Here is a 24317-nt window from a genome sequence, read left to right on the forward strand (position 1 = left end):
TTTAAAGGTTTTGAAAACAAAATGCCCGGTGCCCTGCACATATACCCACATGGTGATACTTAAAAAAGATGCTGTTACAGATACAGGGAAGCATGTGATCATCCTGAAAGTTGGGACGCATATAGGGAGAAGAGCAAGCTCAATATGGTGGTCTATTAACAGCCCCCCCCCCCAAAAAAAAAAAAAAAAAAAAAGGAACAGTAGGTGTCCATATACAACCGGAGCAACATCACTGACATTTTCTGCAGTCTTGTTATTGCTGTTTTTTGACCTTCAAGCAGAGAATCCAGAGTCCAAATATTTGCTTAAAATCGACAAATAATGTAGAGAAAACAGAGTGGAAAAGTCGAGTCAACACGTTCTCACCATTTCTACTGGCCATTAATTGGCAATGACAGCAATCACAATATATCAAGCATTGCAGCAACCGAGAATGGAGGTTCACAGCAGGGAAGGAGTTAAGGAAGAGAAGAAACGGTAGTTAATGTTACTTAAAGATCAATACGCAAAATACAAAGACAGAAGGCTATTGAGCCAATAATCAATTAACTCGGGTGGTAATTACAAGCCCTTGAATAATATATTAGCAAGACATTAGTAGAGTAGAAGTCTGTGCAATCATTAGCAGTCGGAGGTCTTTAAGGGCTTAGCAATATTGCTGGAAAGGTTTCATGTGAGTGGCATTTTATTTTACAAAAAAAAGGCAAGAATTAAAGTGAATCTACACTTGGAAAAAAGAAATAGAAACACATTTCATGACTGAGCATCTATTCATACATTCCCAGGAAAGGTTCTTGAGCGTTCAGTTGCTCTGCAGGGCGCGGAACACAATTAAAGTTACAGTACAATATTGCTGAACATGGAACTGCAAAACAGGCACGATAATCCCTGGAAATGGATGGCTGACCAGTGAATAAAAATATAAAATAATTTGCAGTATCTATAACTGACAGCAGGATTAGGTAATGAAACCTACCTGATGGGGGTTGGCCGCTACCTAGCCACAGCTTTAGGGGATGTGCACCCGTTACGGATTCGTGTGCGGATTCTTCCGCACGGAAGCTGCAGAATCCGCAGGTCAAAATAATCACGAATGAGTGTTAAAAAACGCTAGCTCACAATTATCTTGCTGTGTAAACAGGTTGCTGATCACTCAGTTATATTCATTGGGTGAAATGATCTTTTGCGCAGCACAAAAAACATCATCCTGTGTAAGCAGTACGCGCATACTGAGAATCCTAGCAGCCTATGCACATGGAGCAATTTAGAATAGATCACTCAGAGCCCATCATACTTTGACCTGCCTGTGTACACAGACTCGAATGACCTCCGATCGGTAAAAGTTTACCTGTCAGCGGTCATATGATGCTGCCGGTCAGTCCATGTAAATGGATCCCTTAGAATTCCGATAAGTTTGCCATGACCAAGGCAAACTGATACACTGTATCACATGTTTAGCTTGTATACTCATTCCTCCTCAATGAATGCACTGTATGCAAGTACATGTCTCCAAATCTGCTCTTTGGAAGAAGCTCCAAAGACTACAGGGTATATTTTTTATGATGTGGATTTTGAAGCAGGTCTGCTCCACATCTAATAATTGAATACACTTCCTATTGATGTCAATGGAAAATCTGCATTGCTTTTAAAACACAAAAGTTTGCTTCTGATGAGGTTTTGAATATAACGCCTTTGATACATTTTTGGTAAACGAAAAAAAAAATTCAAGGTACATAATCCGTACATGACTTAATAAAAAGTATTCAAATATTAAAACATAACCTTTCACCAATTATTAAAAAGACAAATATCACAAACAGTATAGATAGTGTAGGGACGGTCAAAAAAGGAGCGCCAGCCGTGCGTATTTTAGAGGAATGCTGCTCCAGCCGGGCACCTCAAAAGAGGAAAAAAATTGCAGTTCTAAGTACAAAACCTGGTCAAACAGTAGCGCAAAAAAAATGGGAGAAATAGGTTGAAAGTCTTCTTTATTACATGTCCACAACGCGTTTCAACAGACTAATCTGTCTTCCTCAGGTGCCACTGCAGTGGAAAGGTGCCAGGTCAGAGAAAGTGACTGCCCATGTCAGAGTAAGTGGGGACTGCTTTGACTTACGGACAGGATTGTTTTTCTTTTTACTTGCCAAATCTCTATATAAACTCCCCTGATAAACTCCCACCATTGGGGAAGAAACACGTAGGGAGTATTCAGCCCCATATCATTGGTGTTATCACTATAGGGTCCACTTGGGGCCTGTCCTTGTTAGGACAGGAGCAATACTGGGGCACGACAGGGAGTCTAGGAAATTATTACATACCGATTACATCTCTCTCCCCATATATATTCCCCTTTCCCTTGTTTGGATCCATGTCCCGGCAAGGTACTTCCGGAAGGAGGCCGGGATCTTTTGTCCGTCAACAGTGGTGAGACCAAACCATTTTTTATTGAGCACTGGTTTGCACGAGCACTTTATTTGGTTTGTTTGTGATATTTGTCTTTTTAATAATTGATTAAAGGTTATGTTTTAATATTTGGGGACCCCTCCAGGCTATATTCGCTAGTTAACCCCTGAGGGTACTTTGAATGGTAGTGAGAACCTCACACCATAGCTGATATCGCAATAAAAAGTATTGTCAAAGCCAAATACCGGAAATATCAAAAACAAAGCAGCTTTATTTAAAACATGACATGCCAAACAGAAAAACTGCAGCATTAAAGACCCGATTAAAAAAAACACGTAAAATAAGGCAATGAAGAAAATCACCTAATTTTGGGAACAGATGCAGAAAATCTGCAACATCAAAAACTCACTAAATATTCACCATGGGGGAAAATTAACTGTTGCAAATCTTACTGTAGGTCTGTGTCATAATCCATGTATACTGCAAACTAATTGTCACAATTTTTGCTACATATTCACTATGGATTTTTTGTCATTTATTCAAGAGGGCGAAATTTGATGTAAAATCCTACGTGAAAATCTGCACATGAATTGACATTATGTAGATCTTAAAGCTGTACCAGATGTCAATTCCACACAGATGTTTTATAAATTCTCTGTAAATACTTATGTCCCCCCACAAAATTGAGAAAAGTTTTTAAGGAGTGATACCTTTATTGGCTAACCAGAGAAATTATATTGGCAAGCTTTCAAGGCTCAGAAGGCCCCGTCATCAGGCATACAGTATACGGAGAAGAGATGGCAACATTTAAGGCCCCGTCACACTAAGTGATATCGCTAGCAATATCGCTATAACGTCACTGGTTTTGTGACGCAGCAGCGATATCGCTATGTGTGATACTTACCTCCGACCGGCTCCCCTGCTGATTATCACTAATCGCGCGAAAACGGTCTGGGCCGTTTCTCGTCGTTGGCTTTCTGCTGTGGAGACCAGCGACGCGGGCGGGAGGACGTCAGGATCGCCGCGTCTGACAGGTAAGTAGCGACCCCCGACCGCTGCTATGTTGCTGGTGAGATCTGCCTGCACCAGCGATCCTGACCGGGTCAGATCGTTGTCGGGATCGCTGGTGCATCGCTAAGTGTGACGGTACCTTTATATAGGAATTATACAAGGACATGAGAGATGCTTGAAAGACAGGCCAAGGAAATCAAATTAAGGTTTTGTTATACATGTAGATGAGGTGGCAGTGTTCTATTAGACATCTGAAGATCTTCTTGTAGAGGTGTGAACTGGAAGTATTCTGTCAGACATCAGGAGACCTTCTTGTGGAGATGTGAACTGTGTCCATGTAATGAGTCATAATCAATACAATATTATTTTGTATTGTACATCGTTATAAATTCTCTGTAATACCGCGTAAAGAATCCACAGCGTAGTCGCCAGGTGTGATCATCGCCTTAAAGTCATAGTGAGATCACACAATGCAAGGAGCTGACCTGCAGCCAAAACACTGCAGAGCAATTAACAGGTATTGTATGGCTTAACTGCGGCTATAAAAGCAGCATCATTAGCAGTTCGAGAGCAGCCTGGTGGAGAGAAATTCCCTCATTACCTTCCTAGAATATTCTTAAGGCAGCGAGAAGATTAACAGAATATATTCAGGTATTTTGTTGACCACATCTTAATAGTTACTTAATTTGCCTATAATTACAAGGCTTCTAGCATGAATGCTTTACAATTGGCACACAGTAAAAAAAAAAAAAATGGGACTATATGGTCTACCAGGATGACATTGCCTAGAGCTATGGTGTCCATCTGGTGTGAAACTACAACTCTCAACATACCCTGATAGCAGCAGTAGCTACACACCGGCTGTAAGGTTTCAGGGTGTAGACCAGTGGTCTATGTATAAGGCCTGATTCACACCAGTATTTTTGATCCGTATGCCAAAACCAGGAGTGTCTCCAAAACACGGAACAGGTGTCGATCTTTCAACTATAGTTTTTCTATAAGTTCCACTCCCGGCTTTGGCATATCAATGCTGACGTGGGAAGGAGGCGTAAAGCGGATCCGTCACCAGATTACACACAACAAGCCCCATACGTTGTTAATAAAATAGAGCTTATAGACCTGATGAAGCGTGTAAGGCGGCATGAGCCTTTTGGAAAGTTTTTACTGTAATAGAAAAAGTGAGATTATGGGTCTAGTTACAGCTCGCCTTAAAAAGAGGTTTATATAGGCATCCTTGCATGGATTTCAAAGCAAGTACATCAGCCTCATCAGGTCTACGAGGTAAATTTAAATATGTATGCCATTTGTATTGTGAAATTGAATCCACTTAAAGGATCCTATGTGACGCTGTGTCACAGTGAGTTTTTGTTTAGAAGAGTTCAAAAACCACGAGTTTCTTAACAGAAACCACTTCAGTAAACCTTCCTGTTTTGGGTGTTTCTTGTGGAATTTTATATTTTCCTGAAACGAGTTCCTGAAAATTTTTTATCAAGGCAATCTTATTTTTATTATCGCATACTATACCTTTAATTTGTCAGATTATTGGTTTATAGTCACCTGGTAGAATGGAATTGGAGGGCACAACTTTAAGAGAAACCCAGATGGGGCACATGGAATGTCTTTTGGGGGGACTGGCACAAGTGGGGAGATCTTCCCTGTACATGGGTACAACTAAAGAACTCTAGGGCTACGGTCACACCTCGAGTATTGGGTCACGACTTTACCCCAGTATCGGGTCACGACTTTACCCCAGTATCTGTATGCCAAAACCAGGAGTGGAACAGTCAGAGGAAAAGTAGAATAGAAACATTTGCACCACTTCTGGATTTATCACCCACTCCTGGTTTTGACTTACATATACTGGTGTGAAACTCTAACCAAATACTGAACGTGACCTGAGCCCCAAGCTACAGAACATCTACAGCTACAAAGTGTTTCTCAAGAAGCAAACACCACATCAACACACTGGATTGTATCAGGTATCATAATGTAATCAATCCAAAGAGACCGCAGCACATCCACTGCCATGTGTTACTGCCAACAGGTACATTGGTCCCACACTACACCTCCGCACAGGGTGTGCTCCAACGGAGGTCAGGAACAGGCTTGCTCCACCGCAGCAAAGGTGTGCTATTTACACGGACGTCTAGTGGAATGCGATTCAGTAATTAGAAGTTGTCACAATCTAAACCCAGGAGGAAGTTACATTGAGCAATTTGACTCCCATGACCCTCTAGACGCACACCAGAAATTGCAAGTCACAGTCTAGACTGGCTTTGGAAAATACAGCTTTACGACAGTCCACAAGTAACCTACCCACAATTCACAATTATGAGTCATTTGTGGCAGTTATTGGAAATAGGACGGAGATTTGCTTCCTCAACCCGTCACTAAACAAAAACTGAATAAAAAGCAGAATTTTTTTTCCATTCCTGCATTAAATTAGCCCAGTGTGGCTACAATGTTACAGCCGATATTTTACAGCTGCCGTCGGCTCATAAGAGGAGCAGTAAAAGCAAATATCTGAATCTGGATCGGTTTCAGCGGTAATGGGAATTATTGGGAGGCTGTATTTTTTTCCTTGTGTTTAGAGTTATAGCCAAAAGCAAATAATGGACAAAAAAGAAAAAAAAAAAACACCCCTCTGTCCAGAGTCCACATCTGGATCACATCAGCCTGTGCAAAGAATGTCTTTTTGTTTCCTGAGACCTTACGCTTGATCAGTGTAACACAGTTCTGATAAAATGTTTATGCCTCTTTCTAGTTGCTTAGATATTGCTAAAATGCATATTTGACCAATTTGAAGAAAATGGAAGAGAACACTACGGGCAAAAGAGATGAAATGTATTATGTCTATTGCATGGTCCGGTTATGAGTTATCAGTATTGCCTGGGGTACTCCTTATTAGTCACATTAGAAGTTACATCCAAGGCGGGTTGTGATATGCTAAGGACCCTTGGCTCCGGTTATCATACTGCACTCTGGTGACATCCGAGTGCAGTGCGATGTTTCACACACACACTTTGCATTGGGGCTCATGAGCTTCAAACTACACTAATGCCCAGCACGGTTCAGGAAGGCTTATTTCTTGAGTCCTTACAAGAAAGGCTTTTCCTATTCCTAAAGTGTCGACAAGGCAAGCATGTCCCTTGGTCTCTCAAGGGGCTTGTGAAAGATCACAAAGCAAAAAGTGGAGAAATACAAAATAAAACCCCCTTTGAGACGGATTTATTTATTTTCAGCTTAAAGGCATGTATTTGGGGCTTAAAATGTTACCAATGGAGTTTCATTAAACATTCTGCAGTGTTTGGCTTTTACCAGCTCTGTTTCCCTATACATTTACTCTAATGTGATCAGCAGAGAAGCTCAGAAAAACACAGAAAAGTGTTACAAATGCCCCATCAGACCATCATAACTCATTCAGCAGTCAACAACAGACTCTGCAACAAAGTGGCCATAGAATGCACGCAATGCAAATTTTTTAATGAAAACAAAGTGTGAAAATTATCTTTAGCCCCAGTTAAATGCATGTTAGTGGGTGGCACGGTGGCTCAGTGATTAGCAGCACTAGGGTACTGGATTCAAATCCCACCAAGGACAACATCTGCAAGGAGTTTGTATGTTCTCCCCGTGTTTGCGTGGGTTTCCTCTGTGTACTCCGGTTTCCTCCCACACTCCAAAGACATACTGATAGGGAATTTAGACTAAGCCCCATCAGGGACAGTGATGATAATGTATGTAAAGCGCTGCAGAATAAGATAGCGCTATATAAGCAAAATACATTTAAAAAGAAAAGTCTCCAAAAAAACTATATTTAATTTGTAGCCAACCCCTACATAGCATGCGACTACTTAGCGATGTGCCAGCGATCCTGACCGCATCATATCGCTGGCCGGGATTGCTGGTACATCGCTAAGTGTGACAGTACCTTAAAACAAAATGTCATATGGATGGCTCTGTAATAGAAGCAGGGCTGTGGAGTCGGAGCTCATTTTGGTGGAGTCGGTATAAAATGGTCCAACTCAGACTCCTAAAATATATAATAAATTGGGTACAGTAGTTCAATGCAGAATGTGCTGAATATTTTTTCATAGGAATTTGGGAAAGTTATGAAAGTATTAAGTTACGTACCGGTAACGGTATTTTTCGGAAGCCCATGACAGCACCACGAGAGAGTGGATCCGCCCTTTAGGAACAGGAAACCTACAGATACAAAAAGGGCGGCACCTCTCCCACGCATCAGTTGGTTTACAGAGCTTGAGAGGCTACCATGGTTAGTACACAACATATAATATATACAACCTATCTACCCTATATAGCATAAACATTTTTTTTTTTTTTTTCTTTTTACACCATCTCCCACATACCGTAAATTGTGGACAATCTTCTAAAGGAGTGCACCCCTATATGTGAACAAGGGAGGGAACTAAGGGTGCTGTCATGGGCTTCCGAAAAATACCGTTACCGGTACGTAACTTAATACTTTATTCGGACTCCCATGACAGCACCACGAGAGAATTACAGAGATGTAAACTAACTTAGGGCGGGACTACAGCCGCAGCACCCTTAGCCCGAAGGTGAGATCTGAAGAGGCACCCATATCTAATCGATAGTGGTTAAAAAAGGTGGAAGGAGATGACCAGGTGGCCGCCTTACATATCTGATCAATTGACACTCCAGATCTTTCTGCCCAAGACGATGCCATGGCACGAGTGGAATGCGCCCTCAGGTTCTGCGGAGCCGGACCTCCACCTGCTGTGTAGGCAAGAGAGATAGCCTCCCTAATCCACCTCGCTAATGTGCGTTTTGATACTCTACAACCTTTCCTGGGACCTTGGAAGGATAGGAATAATGCATTCTCCTTCTTCCAAGGATCCGTGGCTGCTAAATATTTAAGTAAGCATCTCCTAATATCTAATGCCTGAAGTTTTTGCTCCTTAGGGTTGGTCGGATTAGGGAGGAAGGAAGGCAGAACTATCTCTTGTGTCCTGTGAAATTGTGATGCTACCTTGGGAAGGTATGCTGGATCTGGCCTTAGGATTACTCTATCCTGTAAGAACTCTGTGTAAGGGGGCAATCTGGAAAGTGCCTGTATGTCGCTCACTCTACGTGCGGATGTTATCGCCACCAGAAAAGCTGCCTTAAGAGATATAATCTTTAATGAGGCCGAATCCAGAGGTTCAAATGGTCTTTCTGTCAAGGCCGTAAGGACTAAATTTAAGTCCCAAGGTACACATCTGTCTTTGTGTATGGGTCTCGATCTAGCCGCTGCTTTGATGAACCTTGCTACCCAATAGTTATTGGCAATATCACATGCAAACAAGGCCCCTAAGGCTGAAACTTGTACTTTTAATGTACTTGTGGAGAGACCCAATTCGAGACCCTTCTGGAGAAATTCCAGAATATGTTTCGTGGGAATTCCGTCTCTGGCGTCAAACTGAAAGGTGGACAGGAATCGCTTCCAGGTCCTAGCATAAATGTTAGTGGTAGTCAATTTCCTGCTTTTTAGGAGGGTATCAATTAACTTGTTGGAGAACCCTCTATCCTCTAACAGTGACCTTTCAAAGACCACGCCGTCAAATGGAGTCTCGCTACTTGTGGGTGGCTGACTGGCCCCTGGTAGAGGAGATCTGGAAGGTTCGGCAGCACCCAGGGATCGCATACAGACATGGTCCTCAACCACGCGAACCAGGTCCTCCTGGGCCAAAAGGGGGCAATTAATATAACTCTTGCCCGATCTTCCCTGATCTTCCTTACTACCAGAGGTAGAAGATTTAATGGCGGGAAGGCGTATGCCAGAGAAAAGTTCCATCTTATCAGGAGGGCGTCCACTGCCAGTGGATTTTCCCTGGGATTCAGAGAACAGAACGATTTTTCTTTTCTGTTTTCTCTGGTGGCAAGGAGGTCTACCTCTGGCCGACCCCATCTGCGGACAATCTGGTGGTAAATATCCCTGTTCAAAGCCCATTCTCCTTGCTTTAGAGTCTTGCGGCTTAGAAAGTCTGCCTTTACGTTGTCCTTTCCTCTGATGTGGAGCGCCGTCAAAGATAGAAAACTTCCCTCTGCTATTTGAAGGAGACGTTCTGTTGTCCGCATCAGGGCGTCGGAGCGGGTTCCACCTTGGTGGTTGATATATGCTACCGCTACCTGGTTGTCCGAGAGTATCCTCACGTGATGGCCCTGTAGGTACATAATGAGTTTTTTGACTGCCTGCTCTATCGCCAGTAGCTCTCTTTGGTTGGATGAGATCTCCGTATCCGAATCCCACTGTCCCTGTACCACTATGTCCCCCATATGGGCCCCCCAACCGAAGGGACTAGCGTCTGTGGTTATAACACGGGTTATCTGCGTTATCCAGGGCACCCCTGAGGCTAGGTTCTTATCATCGAGCCACCATCTAAGCGATGTGACAGTCGAGGGGCTTAGCAACAGTTGACCTTGTAAGGAGTGTCTTAAGGCCCTGCTATTAAATAGGACATCCTTCTGAAGGGCTCTAGTATGGAATTGTGCCCACCTAACTGCTGGGATGCATGAGGTTAGAGATCCCAACAGGGACATGGCCTGTCTGAGGGTCATAGAAGGATTATCAACCGCCCGAAGAACCTGCTGCTGTATCTTTTGCATTTTATCCAATGGCAACAGACACTGCTGAGTTTCTGAATTTAATAGTAAGCCTAGAAACTTTTGTATTTTTGAGGGCTGGAGTCGGGATTTCTCGTAGTTTAATATCCATCCGAGGTTTCCTAACCTGGACTTAGCTCTTACTATCTGGGATGTACAATGGCCCACTGATTTTCCCACAATTAAAAAATCATCCAAATATGGAACAATCAGGATGTCCACTTCCCGTAAATGCGCCATCACTTCGGCCACTATTTTTGTAAATACCCGGGGCGCTGCTGAGAGACCAAAGGGAAGGGCTCTATATTGATAATGACGGACTGTGCCGTCTATTGAAACCGCCACCCTCAGGAACTGCTGGAAGTCTGTATGGATAGGTACATGATAGTACGCATCTTTCAAATCTATGACTGCCATAAAACACCCTTTAAACAATATTTTTATTGTCGTATTGATGGACTCCATCTTAAAAGTACGGTTTACCAAAAACTTATTAAGGAAACGTAAGTTAATGATCGTTCTAAATGTCTTATCAGGTTTTTGGATCAGGAATAAGGGAGAGTAGAACCCTCTTCCTCTCTCAGCTTCTGGAACCTCTATCAGGACGTTTTTCTGGCATAGGCTCAAGACCTCCGCTTCTAAAGCTGTTTGTTCGAGGGGTGAAGATCTTAACGGAGTAGATTTAAAGGTATCCCGCGGGACCTGGGTAAACTCCAATCTAAGCCCGGTGGATATTACATTGCGCACCCAGTCACTATTTGTAATCTGTGACCATGCCGGAAGAAAGGGTGATAGTCTACCTCCCACGGGAATTGCTAGTCATTGATCTTGTCTCTTTTGATCTCTAGACGAGCGTCCAAACATGTAGCCCGTACCTCTTCTCCTTCTATCTTCCCATCTGGGACGGTCTCTAGTAGGCGAAGAATTGCGCCTTCTCCCCAGACGGAATCTCCTTCTACCAAATGGGCGTCGGTAGGATGTAGGCCAGAGATTTGGAAATTTTTTCTTGTCGTCCCCAGCCTTCTCAAGCAGTTCATCCAGGACTGCGCCGAACAAATATTCCCCCTCACACGGAATAGTACAAAGCTTCGCCCTGGTTTGAATGTCTCCCTGCCAGCACTTTAGCCACAGGGCTCTACGAGCCGCATTAGAGAGACCTGCTGCTCTGGCTGCCATTCTTACTGCATCCGCCGAGGCATCTGCAAGGAAGGCTGCTCCCTCTTGGATTGTTGGTAGGGCCCCAAGAATTGTTTGTCTTGACGTACCCTGTTTTAATTGTGATTCCAACTGGTCCAACCAGACCATCATGGACCTGGCTGTGCATGTTGACGCCACTGCTGGTCTTAAGGAACCGGCTGCCATCTCCCAAGTATTCTTAAGGAAGGTGTCTGCCTTCCTGTCTAGGGGATCTTTAAGGGATCCCATGTCCTCAAAGGGCAGCGAGGATCTTTTCGATGCCTTTGCAATGGCCGCATCTAATTTGGGGGCCTTGTCCCAAGTATTTACTGCAGGATCATCGAAGGGATATCTGCGTTTGAGGGCTGGTGGTAGCGACCCTCTTTTATCCGTTTTTTTCCACTCTCTGTGGATTAGATCTTGGATCTTCTGATTTAACGGGAAGACTCTATGCTTCCTCTGCTCCAGCCCCCTGAACATGACATCCTGCATGGATAATTGGGGCTTAGGCTCCTCTACTTCCATTGTCCCTCTGACTGCTTTGACCAGCTTGTCTACCCGGTCAAGAGGCAGACAAAACCGCCCAGAGTCCTCTTCTCCTGAAGAGGACGAGGGAGATGAAGCCTGGGAGTCTCTACTTCTCCTCCATTCTGCCGAGGAATCGGACTCCACCGGGACCCCGCCCTTTATAGTTTCCCGCTGGGACAGTGACTTTAGGGTTTCATTCATTTCCGCCCTAACAATGTCTCTCAAACTCGCTGCTACTGCGGGCGACTCTTCCGCCACTGTCTGCTGAATACAGGGGGGGCACAATCTTTTAGGGCATGAGTACGGTAATGGGCATGCACAGAGTGCGCATTCCCTGTGTTTAGCCTTACTTGAAGCCTTCTTCCCCTAGAATAAAGCACAGAAGGGGGGGCCTCGTCACTGAGTGAACTTTCACGAAGATCACTTACCAGTGCCACAATCAAGTACCGGAGGATGAGGGGGGTTCTTCTCAGACGATGCTCCTGTCTGCTTAGAGGAGCTTTTATGGCTGGACTGATCACTTCGTCCCGCACGTTCGCTGCCACGTGACTCTTTCTTTTTCTGCTTGACCTGCCGAAGGTCATCCAGGGGCGGCAAGGATGTTTGTCGCTGCTGCCGTCGTTGCTGCTGTTGCCGCCGCTGCTGCTGCTGCTGCTCGCTCTCCATTACTGCTCGCAATAATGTGGCCAAGGCAAGGCACCCTGCCAGGGTCCTGCCTTTATACCCCTCCTCCGGACAGCAGTATGCGTGCCGCGCCCCTCCCCCCCTAACCGGGCCCCCTTCCCCAGCTGGCGCCGCACCCGGTCGGAGAGCCGACGCTCATCGGCGTTTGCGATGGGCGCCGCCATCTTGTTTTTCTCGCGCATGCGCAGTGGCGCCGCCGACCCGGAAGCACCTCCTCCGGCCGCCCCCTGACGTCACCGCGACCCCGCCTGACCGGAAGTCACGCGGGACGCCCGGGAGCTTCGGAATACTGCGCTCCCCGGTCGCAGCCTCCCCCGCAGCGCGCCGGCCACCGCACTAGCGCCGCCGGATCCGGGGGCCCCCGGGGGGGAATATACTCACCGGCGGCGGCCTTTATTCTGGAGTCGGACATCCTCCGGACGCCGCTCCCTGCTGACTACGCCACCGCCGTGCTACCCATCCTGGGCCACCATGGCGTCTTCCAGGGATCCGCACCAGGCCGAGGTAGGAGACCCCCCCCGCTACCTGTATCGGCCGGCCGGCCTGGGATCCTGGTCTTCTGTAGGATCCCGTCCCTTCAGGAACAGGAAGCCAACTGATGCGTGGGAGAGGTGCCGCCCTTTTTGTATCTGTAGGTTTCCTGTTCCTAAAGGGCGGATCCCCTCTCTTGTGGTGCTGTCATGGGAGTCCGAATAAATGTCCTATAAATGACTGTTCTATTCCTGATCAAAGGCTACATTCACACACAGCGTTTTTGCTGCGTTTTTTGAGGATACGTTTTTCAGCTGCAAAAGCAGATCAGCTTTTTAAAAAACCGCATCACCTGAAAGGATTTTGAGCTCATAGATAGAGGTTTTCAATAGCAAAAGCAGATTAGAAATCTGCTCTATTTATCCATATCTGTCTATCCATATCTTATCTGTACCAAAAAGAATGAAAGCCGGATAGCACACAAACTAAAGGCCCCGTCTCACTAAGCAATCTCGGTAGCGAAATCGCTGCTGAGTCACAACTTTTGTGACATAACAGCGATCTCACCAGCGAGATTGCTGTGTGTGACAGCGATCAGCGAGCGGCCCCCCTGCCGGTATCGCTGATCGCTGCAAGAAATCTCTGGACATTTCTTTGGTCGCTGGTCTCCCGCTGGCCAGCACGCATCGCTGTGTGTGACAGCGGGAGACCAGCGATCAGGTGTAAAAAAATAATAAAAAAAATAAAAAATATAGTTATTCTCACCTTCCGAAGTCCCGCGCAGGCATCCTGCCTCTCTCCACGCTCCGGTCCCAGTGCTCCTTTGCACGAATGACCGCGAGACTTTGTTATCCCGCGAGACCGTGACATCTCGCGGTCATTCGTGCAAAGGATCACTGGGGCCGGAGCGTGGAGAGAGGCAGGATGGCTGAACGCGACGTCGGAAGGTGAGAATAACTATATTTTTTATTTTGATTCTATTTTTTACAGGATGGCCAGCGATGCCAGGCGCTCGGCATCGCTGTGCTGATCGCTGGTGAAGCTGTCTGTGTGACAGCTCACCAGCGATCACATAGCGACTTACTAGCGATCCTGACACCTTCATATTGGTGTCGGGATCGCTGGTATGTCGCTTAGTGAGACGGGGCCTTTACACTCCTTTTTTTTTTTTTTTTTTTTTAGCACCAGTCAGGTACACCTCATAGCTGCCCAAAAGGACGCCCAGAACAGGCAATAACACATCAACATCAATTGATAGTTGGAATAAATAGACTGCATTCACCACATCTTAAGGTGCAGGCTTTATTTTCAAGTGTAGGGGTGTGCAGTATAAGGTTCTGCAGCAGCTGAGGTGTGCAGTATGAGATTCTGCGGAACAGTATGAGGTTCTGCCCCCCCTAGTTTTGATCCTGGCTAAAACAGTTTCTTATAGATATGGCGAACCCTCAGGTAACCCTAAATGAAGGTCACTGGACACAGGTGGCTGAATTGAAGGAATTGCTTAATCGCCTATTTACCGTGACTAAAAAATTACAAGCTGAGGATTTATCTCCTGGCATTTTCATAAGGGAGTGTAAGAACTTGCTATTTTGCCTGTCCCAAAGAGGAGATTTAATCGCAGATGGCATATCTGCGTCAATGAAACGGAGAGAGACACTGCTATTGGAAAATAAAATTTTTCTTGCAGCTGTTTATGTGGACCCAAGTCATCGCATATTGCTTGATGATCAACAGATTACTAAAGGAAAAGAAGCTCTGACTGAGGTAGCAGTTAGGATGAGTGGCCTACAGGAGGACTGCCAGGCGCAAGAGGACTTGGGTCCTGACAGTGCTACTGCTGCCATATCATCATCCTCATCAGATGAGGAGTTTGACTTTGACAAGTATTTGGATGATATGGAGCAGGCAAAGCGTTGCTGCAAGGAAAAAGATTTCACTCCGTCTCCTATAGCAAGCAGATTGAACATATTTCAGCAAAATGTTTCACTTGCTCTCAAAGAAAAAGAAAAATTCAACCGTTCATCAAAAGTGACTGTGCATGAGGCAATTCCTTTATACTTGGAAATTGTTAGAGATGTTTCCCATGTGATTACGGCTTTGCCTCCAACCCAAGTTAGTGTAGAGAGGTTGTTCTCTGGCCTTAAAATTGTCAGGTCAGATTTTAGGTCATCTATGAAGGAAGATCTGATGGAGGCAATTCTATTTCTTAGAACAAATTCATAGACCGCACAAATGTTATTTAGTATGTTTTTGTTGAAAACTGTTTTTTGCCACTTACATAGTTTATTAGACAGTGATATATATAAAAAAAAAAAAAAAAAAAAAAAAAAAAAAAAAAAAAAATCGATATTACCTAGTGTATTACTTTTGTATTCCAATAAATATTATGTTCTATCTAAATGTCTTGATTATTGTATCATAATGACACAAATACTGATGGGAGCAGCCTGTCCAATCAGCAGTGAGGCTGCTAGAGGGGGAGGATTTGTTACTGTGTGATGAGGGCTTCTTCATGTGGACGGGGAGGGCCTGTAGCTATGGAGGGTGGGGTTGTTGCTATAGAGGGCAAGTTTGGAGTAGAGTAGGAGGTTACGACCAGTTGTCATTTCAATGCCATAACACCCCCCCTTGGACGTTCTGTTCAGAATATCTAGAAAACCGTGCAAACTAGTGACAGAAAGTAAATTACTTGTCATAATTCTGCAGCCCAGATATGTACTGAGATTATGTGAAAAGCCCGGACAACCCCTTTAAGCAATATCGAGACTCTTTCCACTAGTTAAAAACAATTATGACTGTCCAGAGGTAGAGATGTGAAACTGTTACAAGACACATGACACAAGGACACACCAGATTGACATGTCATACAGGTAAATTAGCGTGAAATCCCTTTAAGCTAAACATATGGTCTGCAAAATTCCCAGAGATCAGTACACTCCCACTGAATATATAAATGTCGCCTCGCATGTCAGATTTACTCTTGAGCAGAAAGTGTCTGAACCGCGGCTGCATTGCATCATGGGAACACTTCACCGCATCGGTGATAAAAAGCTCTTTATCGCAATTATACTCAGAAGAAAAAAAAACATAGCACAACTTATACAGTTATTAGAAAATGTTTATAAAAAAGAAAAAAAAAAAAAATTGTAATTCAACTTAAGACTACGTTTTAAGATGAAGAAGGCAATAAAAGTGTGTAATGATAGCTTCTCCTGGCATTAAACTAACAGGGTATTATCCTGACGTTACTTTTGGTATAAAACACATTTATTACATCGCGGCACGACAGCTTCAAATGCCAATAACTGTATATATAATCGTTGGTGCAAAATGCTAGCATTAAAAGTGATTTATGTTCCCATACAACATGTGCAGCCAGCAAGTGGGAGGGACCGGCCCAGAGATATGTCCCAGCTACCATGTCTGATTTATTAACGAGCAAAATATTCAATTCCCTTTATATACATGATATACTCACTTCACGTGGATTAAGACTCAACCAATGTTATAAAGGCAGCAGCTAAAATATGTCCTTATTTACAAGTACAATTTCTGGGGAGATATAAATCATTGCCCTCCGTGTTCAGGAGGAATGCAAAGTACTGCATCTTCGACTGGTATGTAAAACCCGAGCCCAAAATATGTCTAATAAGAATAATAGAGGGTTAAATATGACAAAACTGTATTCTGTACAAGTAAATCAGTGCCTTAAAGGGGTATTCTAGTAGGAGGATTTCATCACCTATCCACAGGTTGGGTACAAACTTCTAGATCAGTGTGGATCAAGTCACTGGGACCCTCACTTATCGGCAGAAAAAGACACTTACCACTGTTAGAATGGAACGTCAGCGCGCATGGTCAACCACTGTTCTATTCATTGTCTATGGGCATATTGCAAAAAAAAAAAAAAAAAAAAAAACGAGCAGTGCTCGGCTGTTCAAAAGAGAATAAATAGAGAGGCAGGTGCTCAATGTTAATGGGTATAAAAGTGCTCCGTTGCCTCAATATGACCGCTGGGACCACCCAACAATCTATAAACGTTTAGATCAGTGTGAATCTAACTGCTGTGACCCGCAGTGATTGGCTGAAAAGGGCACTTCAACCCCCATTAGACCGCCTCAACCACAGAGTCACCTTGTCGATGGTGGGACGGCTTTTATGCCATGTTTGATCAAATACAGTATTACTAAGAACTCTGTATGATTTATATGCACTTTTGCTTTTTACTTATTTAATTATAGCAGGGTTTTTTTCATTTTGTCTTTTGTAGGTTTGGTTTAATATTTATCCTGTGGATAGGTGATAACTTCTCTTCACCGGCAACAACTTTAAGGACAGCTTGGGTCAACCAAAGTGCTCTTCATTCTGGTGTATAGAGCAGGAGACTCCAGTATGGAACACTCTTCTGTGACATCCAAAGATCCTAATAGGGCATATGGAACGTGGGGATATCTTTCTTAGACAACCCCTTAAAGCAGTCAGTCCTAAAGATGCCCATACACATGGCTGTTGGCCTAACAGGCATCTGGCCAAGAGCTCTCGCTCCTAACCTACCCATGCAGATGAAGTCTTCTCGGCCATGCATTCATGTGTTTTGAATGGGGATTGGAGGGAGAAAGCTCTGCTAGTAGTTTATCTTTCCTAAAAATAAATGGTAGAGGTGTTTAGAGTCACACTTCATGTTTCCTCTAACCCCCACATTATTTGCTGGGTAAGATTGGGAGGCCCCTATACACAACCAATAGTCATCCATTCAATCCTTCAAAAACCAAATATATTCGGAGCCTAGTATGTCTATCCAAGTCACAGCTGCAGAACATGGTGTACATTACAAACTGTAAGCATTTCATGCGGTTTATTAGTTTTCACATTTCTTTTTAGGGTACCAAATTTTTCTATTTTAATTTAGAGATGGAGACATAAGTATAAGAGTAGTAGTGCCCCGGGGTTACCGCGACAGTGTGGAGCCAGAAGACCGCAGCGCCTGATTGCTCCTACTCTGGCGCAGAGAAGCACTTCATTTTAAATGTGTTTTTTCCTTCTGGCAGAAGGAAAGGTTAATTGGGTATGTTGGAAATCCCTGTGCTCACAGCTGAGCATGGTTAGCCACTCCTTTCCCCTTTACAACATGGACTGTTACAAATCCTTGTCAGAGCTTGCATTTGCTGCATGGCTAACAGAGGGAGAGGAGATCATATGAGAAGTAGAGATGGAGGAGTTACTGTGACTGTTGCTTGGTTTGTATGTGTGGTAATTCCCAAGCCTTCTCTATTTGGTTTATTTCCCTATCTCCACGCCCCGGTGCATTCCTCTGTTACATGTGTGTGAATATTTTGTATGCCTGGAGTTTTCTATTAACCCTTGTTTTGTGTTGTCTTGTTTGTCGGGTTGGTGTACTACGGTGCACAGTAGCGCCCCTATTCCCTGGGTGGGGGAAGAGAACAAACGGAGGGCTACCTCAGGAGATAAGGCAAGGGTGGAGGTCCCAGCATCTTCACCTTCAGAACTATCGCCCCCTAGTGTTAGGGACAGGGAAGGAGACCCTGTTCTCCCGACAGCTGTGTCGTGACAAGTAGTTCTTTTAAACTAAGCAATTTCTATTTCAAATAGTGTGGCCCTTTAAAAGGAAAAAAAAAAAAAAACACGAGAGGAAAGTTTTGCTTGGAAATCCAAGAAACATCTAAAATGCTCATTATTTCCAGCTCCAGATCAGCACACCTGCCACGCAGTGTAACTCCCAGACAGCCTGCCGATACAGAGCAGAAGAACAGACTCACCAGACGTGTCCCACATGTTGAGCTCGATTCTCTGCTTGTCTATCTCAAAACTTGCCGTGTAGTTCTCAAACACAGTCGGGACATAATTCTGAAATAGAGAGGAAAAGAGTATTATATAAGGCTTTGAACACACAAAGAAAATACTTTATATGTACAGACACGTAGGATGGAATTCTTACTCATTGTACAATTCGTTTTTAAGGTACTTTTCCTGTAATTACTGTTTTTTGTTTGTTCCATTGTATTTTATTTCAATTTTACTTTTGCCAAATTTATTATACACTTTATAAATTGAGTGGGGGGGAATAGATGGACTGGAAGGTATGGAAAAGATTGGGACAACCTCACACTGCAGACACTCACACAGAAGACACTCCAGGGGTCCATGCTCCACTAACTTCCCCTTAAATACACTTCTGCTGTGCTGCACTGAGTTTCTAACCGCAAGATATAGCCATCTTAAAATAATACACCGCCTCCTCCGGGACCAGCAAGGAGGTTGTGGGGAACTAAGGTTCTCTACAGCGGCTCGGCTTTATATTCTAATAATAAGAAGTTGTGGTGAATGAAATTGAAGATACTTTGCATAAATATGGGTAAAGTGCAGTTACCTTTTAAAAAGTTAAATTTGCTAGATAACACTTGTGTGCACTCTGTACTGCAATCATGTGTATGGGATACCGTATCACTATGACCAGCCACACACATTAGACGACTATCCGATACACAGGATGGCTCCAATGTTCTCTGAGAATCACATGTCAGCCGATGTGTTATTTTAGGGAAAACGATTTGATCAGCAGTCGGAACTTAGACATTCCCGATCAATATCTCTCTCAACCATCAGTTGGCCGCCGCCTCCATACACATTAGATCACCGATATCAGCGGGTTCAGCCAACATTAGTCTAATGTGCATAGGGGCGCTATAACTTGCGTAATGAATTAGATCTAAAGCTTAAAAAGGGGTGTAACTAGGGAGTGCAGTAGTAGCAGTCACATAGGGGCCTTGGTATTCAAGGTGGCACAATGGCCCTTCATTACATAAGACACCACTATTATAAATAATTAGCACATGGTAGGTAGAGGCTTGGGGCTCCTCTAGACTAACACGTCCTTGTGGTTAGCTAGGTAGTGCCCCTCTAATGGCAACTTTAGGTCAGCTTCACACTTGCACTTTGTGTAAGGGTCTTGACATCCCAATCAGCCTCAGGTTTCTTGACCCAAACTCAACAGCCTCATATGTTTGAAGAGGAGTTCATAGTAGCGGTCATTGTGACGGTCCATACACGGATCACAAACGGCAGACGTGTCAAGTCGGCCCAAATTTAGCAATTGAGATATGGAGTAACTCTCCAATGCCCACTTTACAAATGCGTTGGCAATTACATTTTTATGTTTTATTTTTTCATAACCTTTCTAGCACAGAGTAGCTTTCAGTCATATCCATCCCTCTACACACACAATATATATATATATATATATATATATATATATATATATATATATATATATATATATATATATATATATATATATATATATATATATGTGGCCAAAAGTATTGACATATTGACACCTGCAATTCTGTCAGCTAATACAAAAAGAATTGTTCTAAAGCCAAATTGGATATAATTCCACATCAAACATAAAAAAGAGGGTGGACAAAAGTATTGGCACTGCTCAAAAAATCATGTGATGCTTCTCTAATTTGTGTAATTAACAGCACCTGTAACTTACCTGTGGCACCTAACAGGTGTTGGCAATAACTAAATCACACTTGCAGCCAGTTGACATGGATTAAAGTTGACTCAACCTCTGTCCTGTGTCCTTGTGTGTACCACATTGAGCATGGAGAAAAGAAGACCAAAGAACTGTCTGAGGACTTGAGAAACCAAATTGTGAGGAAACATGAGCAATCTCAAGGCTACAAGTCCATCTCCAAAGACCTGAATGTTCCTGTGTCTACCGTGCGCAGTGTCATCAAGAAGTTTAAAGCCCATGGCACTGTGGCTAACCTCCCTAGATGTGGACGGAAAAGAAAAATTGACAAGAGATTTCAACGCAAGATTGTGCGGATGTTGGATAAAGAACCTCGACTAACATCCAAACAAGTTCAAGCTGCCTTGCAGTCCGAGGGTACAACAGTGTCAACCCGTACTATCCGTCGACGTCTGAATGAAAAGGGACTGTATGGTAGGAGACCCAGGAAGACCTCACTTCTTACCCCGAGACATAAAAAAGCCAGGCTGGCGTTTGCCAAAACCTACCTGAAAAAGCCTAAAACGTTTTGGAAGAATGTTTTCTGGTCAGATGAGACAAAAGTAGAGCTTTTTGGGCAAAGGCATCAACATAGGGTTTACAGGAGAAAAAAAAAAAAGAGGCATTCAAAGAAAAAAAACACGGTCCCTACAGTCAAACATGGCGGAGGTTCTCTGATGTTTTGGGGTTGCTTTGCTGCCTCTGGCACTGGACTGCTTGACCGTGTGCATGGCATTATGAAGTCAGAAGACTACCAACAAATTTTGCAGCATAATGTAGGGCCCAGTGTGAGAAAGCTGGGTCTCCCTCAGAGGTCATGGGTCTTCCAGCAGGATAATGACCCAAAACACACTTCAAAAAGCACTAGAAAATGGTTTGAGAGAAAGCACTGGAGACTTCTAAAGGTGGTCAGCAATGAGTCCAGACCTGAATCCCATAGAACACCTGTGGAGAGATCTAAAAATGGCGGTTTGGTGAAGGCACCCTTCTAATATCAGGGACCTGCAGCAGTTTGTCAAAGAAGAATGGTCTAAAATTCCAGCAGAGCATTGTAAGAAACTCATTGATGGTTACCGGAAGCGGTTGGTCGCAGTTATTTTCGCTAAAGGTTGTGCAACCAAGTATTAGGCTGAGGGTGCCAATACTTTTGTCTGGCCCATTTTTGGAGTTTTGTGTGAAATGATCAATGTTTTGCTTTTTGCTTCATTCTCTTTTGTGTTTTTTCATTTGAGACAAATTAAATGAAGATAATAATACCAAAGAATTTGTGTTTGCAATCATTTTCAGGAAGAAACTGAGTATTATCTGACAGAATTGCAGGAGTGTCAATACTTTTTGCCACAACTGTATACACACACGCAGTATACATACATACACACAGTACACTTACATACACACACACACACACACACACACACGTGTGGCCAATACAAGCGGACTTTATTCCAAAGACATTAAAAAAGATCAGGGGGCATTCATTATGTGTGGAGAAAAGTTAAATAGGAAAGGGTTCTTTACAGTTAGGGCAGTCAGATTGTGGAATGCCCGACCACAAGTATTGGCAGATACTATATCAGCATTTTAAAAGAGGGATGTGTGGTAATCACAACAAATGGCATTGTGGGTTATAAATATTCTAACCATACAAAATGTAGAACTGGTGGAGAAAGGTTGAACTTGATGGACCAAGTCTTTTTACATCCTATATAACTAAGCACATGTAACATGTGACAGCTCTTTGTCTCCTAGCTTTCCACTATCCAGCCATATTTCCTAGATTCCTTCACATTTCAAGCAGCTAGACCTTCTTATTTAAAATGTGAGAGGACAATAAGTGAATCACAAGAATTCTTGCATAATCCTATTTATCTTCTGGAATGATAAGAAAAAGTCCCTGGAGATGGAAAAGGAAATTATCACCTTACAACAAGTTATGTAAATGAAGCTGGGCTATTCCTTTGGGATGTGAGGGAAGCATACTGATACAATTTCTTTGCAGATCTAGCTACCATGTGTAGACCTAACATAATTGCAGATGATAACATTAAAAGGAAATCCAATTGGGAGGAATAAAATACAGGTGAAGTGGAAATTAAAGTGTATAGGAAGATACCTGTGAACCACAGACTCTAAATGCCCCCCATACACATTAGACCGCTATCTCTCCGAACCTCCCCAACACTGATGCAAAGGGACGATAATGGTCAAGGAATCGCTCCCGTGTTCCCCAAGGTCCCCTAAAAAAAAAATTGCTTTTTTCATGGATACCACATGTACCCATTATAATCTATGGTGCTGCACATGTTTGTTTTTTTAACCGGCAGCATGGATGACAAGGGCCAGTACAAGTCCATGAGTCCGTGTAAAACAAGTCCAAGCACACAGATGGCATCTGTGTATCTTCAGGGTGTTGTGTTTAACATTGCAAAGTATAGGAGAAGCTTTCTAATTGATTTTTCTTAAGTCATACTGGAAAAAGGGGGCCTAAGAGCCTCTGCCAGCAACTTCTACCCCCCAAATAAAAGGATCGGTGGCTGAAATTTCAACTGCATACACATCAAGACTGTCAGCAGACCCCACCAATAAATAATTCCAGCAGAGCAACCTAGAGAGTTTCTAAAGTTTTTAGACAAAGAACTATCGACAAAGCTAATGCAAAATGGACGAAGCCATAACAAATGTTCACTAGATGTCATTTATTGAACAATCATTTCAGCCAACTTATGACTAACCATCCATCATGTAAAATTTAACGTGGCTGACTTCATTGGACAACTGAAAGTTGAGTCCTTTATGCCATCAATCAGGGACGAGATATTTTGTCCATCGAGTAGTAGTGTTCAATACCTATGGAGAAAGTTTCACCAATTGTAAAAACTTGCATAGACTAAAATGTGTGTGACAGTGTTGGAGAAACGATGGCTCAGCAGGCGATCATTCAACGGTTGTTAAACCATCAACCTACATTTATCTAATGTTAATGGCCTTCTTAAGTCTGGAGCCTTAGATTCCTAGTAGCCACCATGATCTGTATTAATTGACCTTACAGGATCCTTGAAACCTTAAAGTCTATGGTTATAGATTTTTTTACTCTGCATTTGTCTCATGCCATTTAATCGATGGGCACATAAAACTTTAATGATAATGTATGCACAGTCTAAAGCCGGGCTTCTCAATCTTTTCTTATTGGAGCCTCAACACACATGGTTAAAGTCAATGTCCAAATTAAAACTATTACTCAATTTACCCACTTACCCATTGTATAAAATTAAAATACTTAATTATGTTGCTAAACCAATGATTGTTGCAGTAAAAGAAAGACCTGTGCAACTTATATTCTAACTCGCCAGCTGGGCCTCACTAGTTGAGAGGTAGCGGTCTACAATACAGAACGCAAATTTGGTGTCTAGACTACATGGTTGGACTTTTCCTGAATTTTTAAACCTCCTTCGTACACCTTCGATAGCCACTGGCCGGAAGCGATCTTGTCCCATTCTCTCATTCGCATAAACGCTTGCTCTCCTGAGCGCTCCTGTTCTCTATAAGAGAGCCACTAGAGAACAAAAGGATCGGCAATCGGAAATTGAATTTGCCAGATCCTTAACTTCCCAGATAATTATCTGTAAAGGGCCCACATACACAGACTTTCGGCATTTAAATGTGTATTGGGGCCTTTACAGTCTGCGGTGCTTCCAAAGCTGATTATAGACATACTTAACTACAGACCATTGTCAGATCCTGTTAGCGTTTGATCAGTTGATCTGTTTTAAGGCCCCGTCACACTAAGCGATCTCGCTAGCGAGATCGCTGATTTTGTGACACATGAGCGATCTCGCCAGCGAGATCGCTGTGTGTGACAGGGATCCGCGACCAGCCCCCCTGCCGG

The 24317-nt window shown here is 43.5% G+C and overlaps 1 protein-coding gene across 1 annotated transcript in view; it reads right to left on the reverse strand.

Moving 5' to 3' along the window:
* RND2 (Rho family GTPase 2) overlaps positions 1-24317 on the reverse strand; it is a 116092-nt gene that overhangs the window by 75161 nt on the left and 16614 nt on the right. The window contains exon 2 of the mRNA XM_073562596.1: positions 18672-18759. Coding sequence (XP_073418697.1) covers positions 18672-18759 — 88 coding nt within the window. The remainder of the gene's footprint in view (positions 1-18671; positions 18760-24317) is intronic.

The sequence above is a fragment of the Dendrobates tinctorius genome, unplaced genomic scaffold, assembly GCF_039654945.1.
Source record: "Dendrobates tinctorius isolate UK_male_01 unplaced genomic scaffold, ASM3965494v1 ptg000360l, whole genome shotgun sequence".
Classification (NCBI taxonomy): Eukaryota; Metazoa; Chordata; class Amphibia; order Anura; family Dendrobatidae; genus Dendrobates; species Dendrobates tinctorius.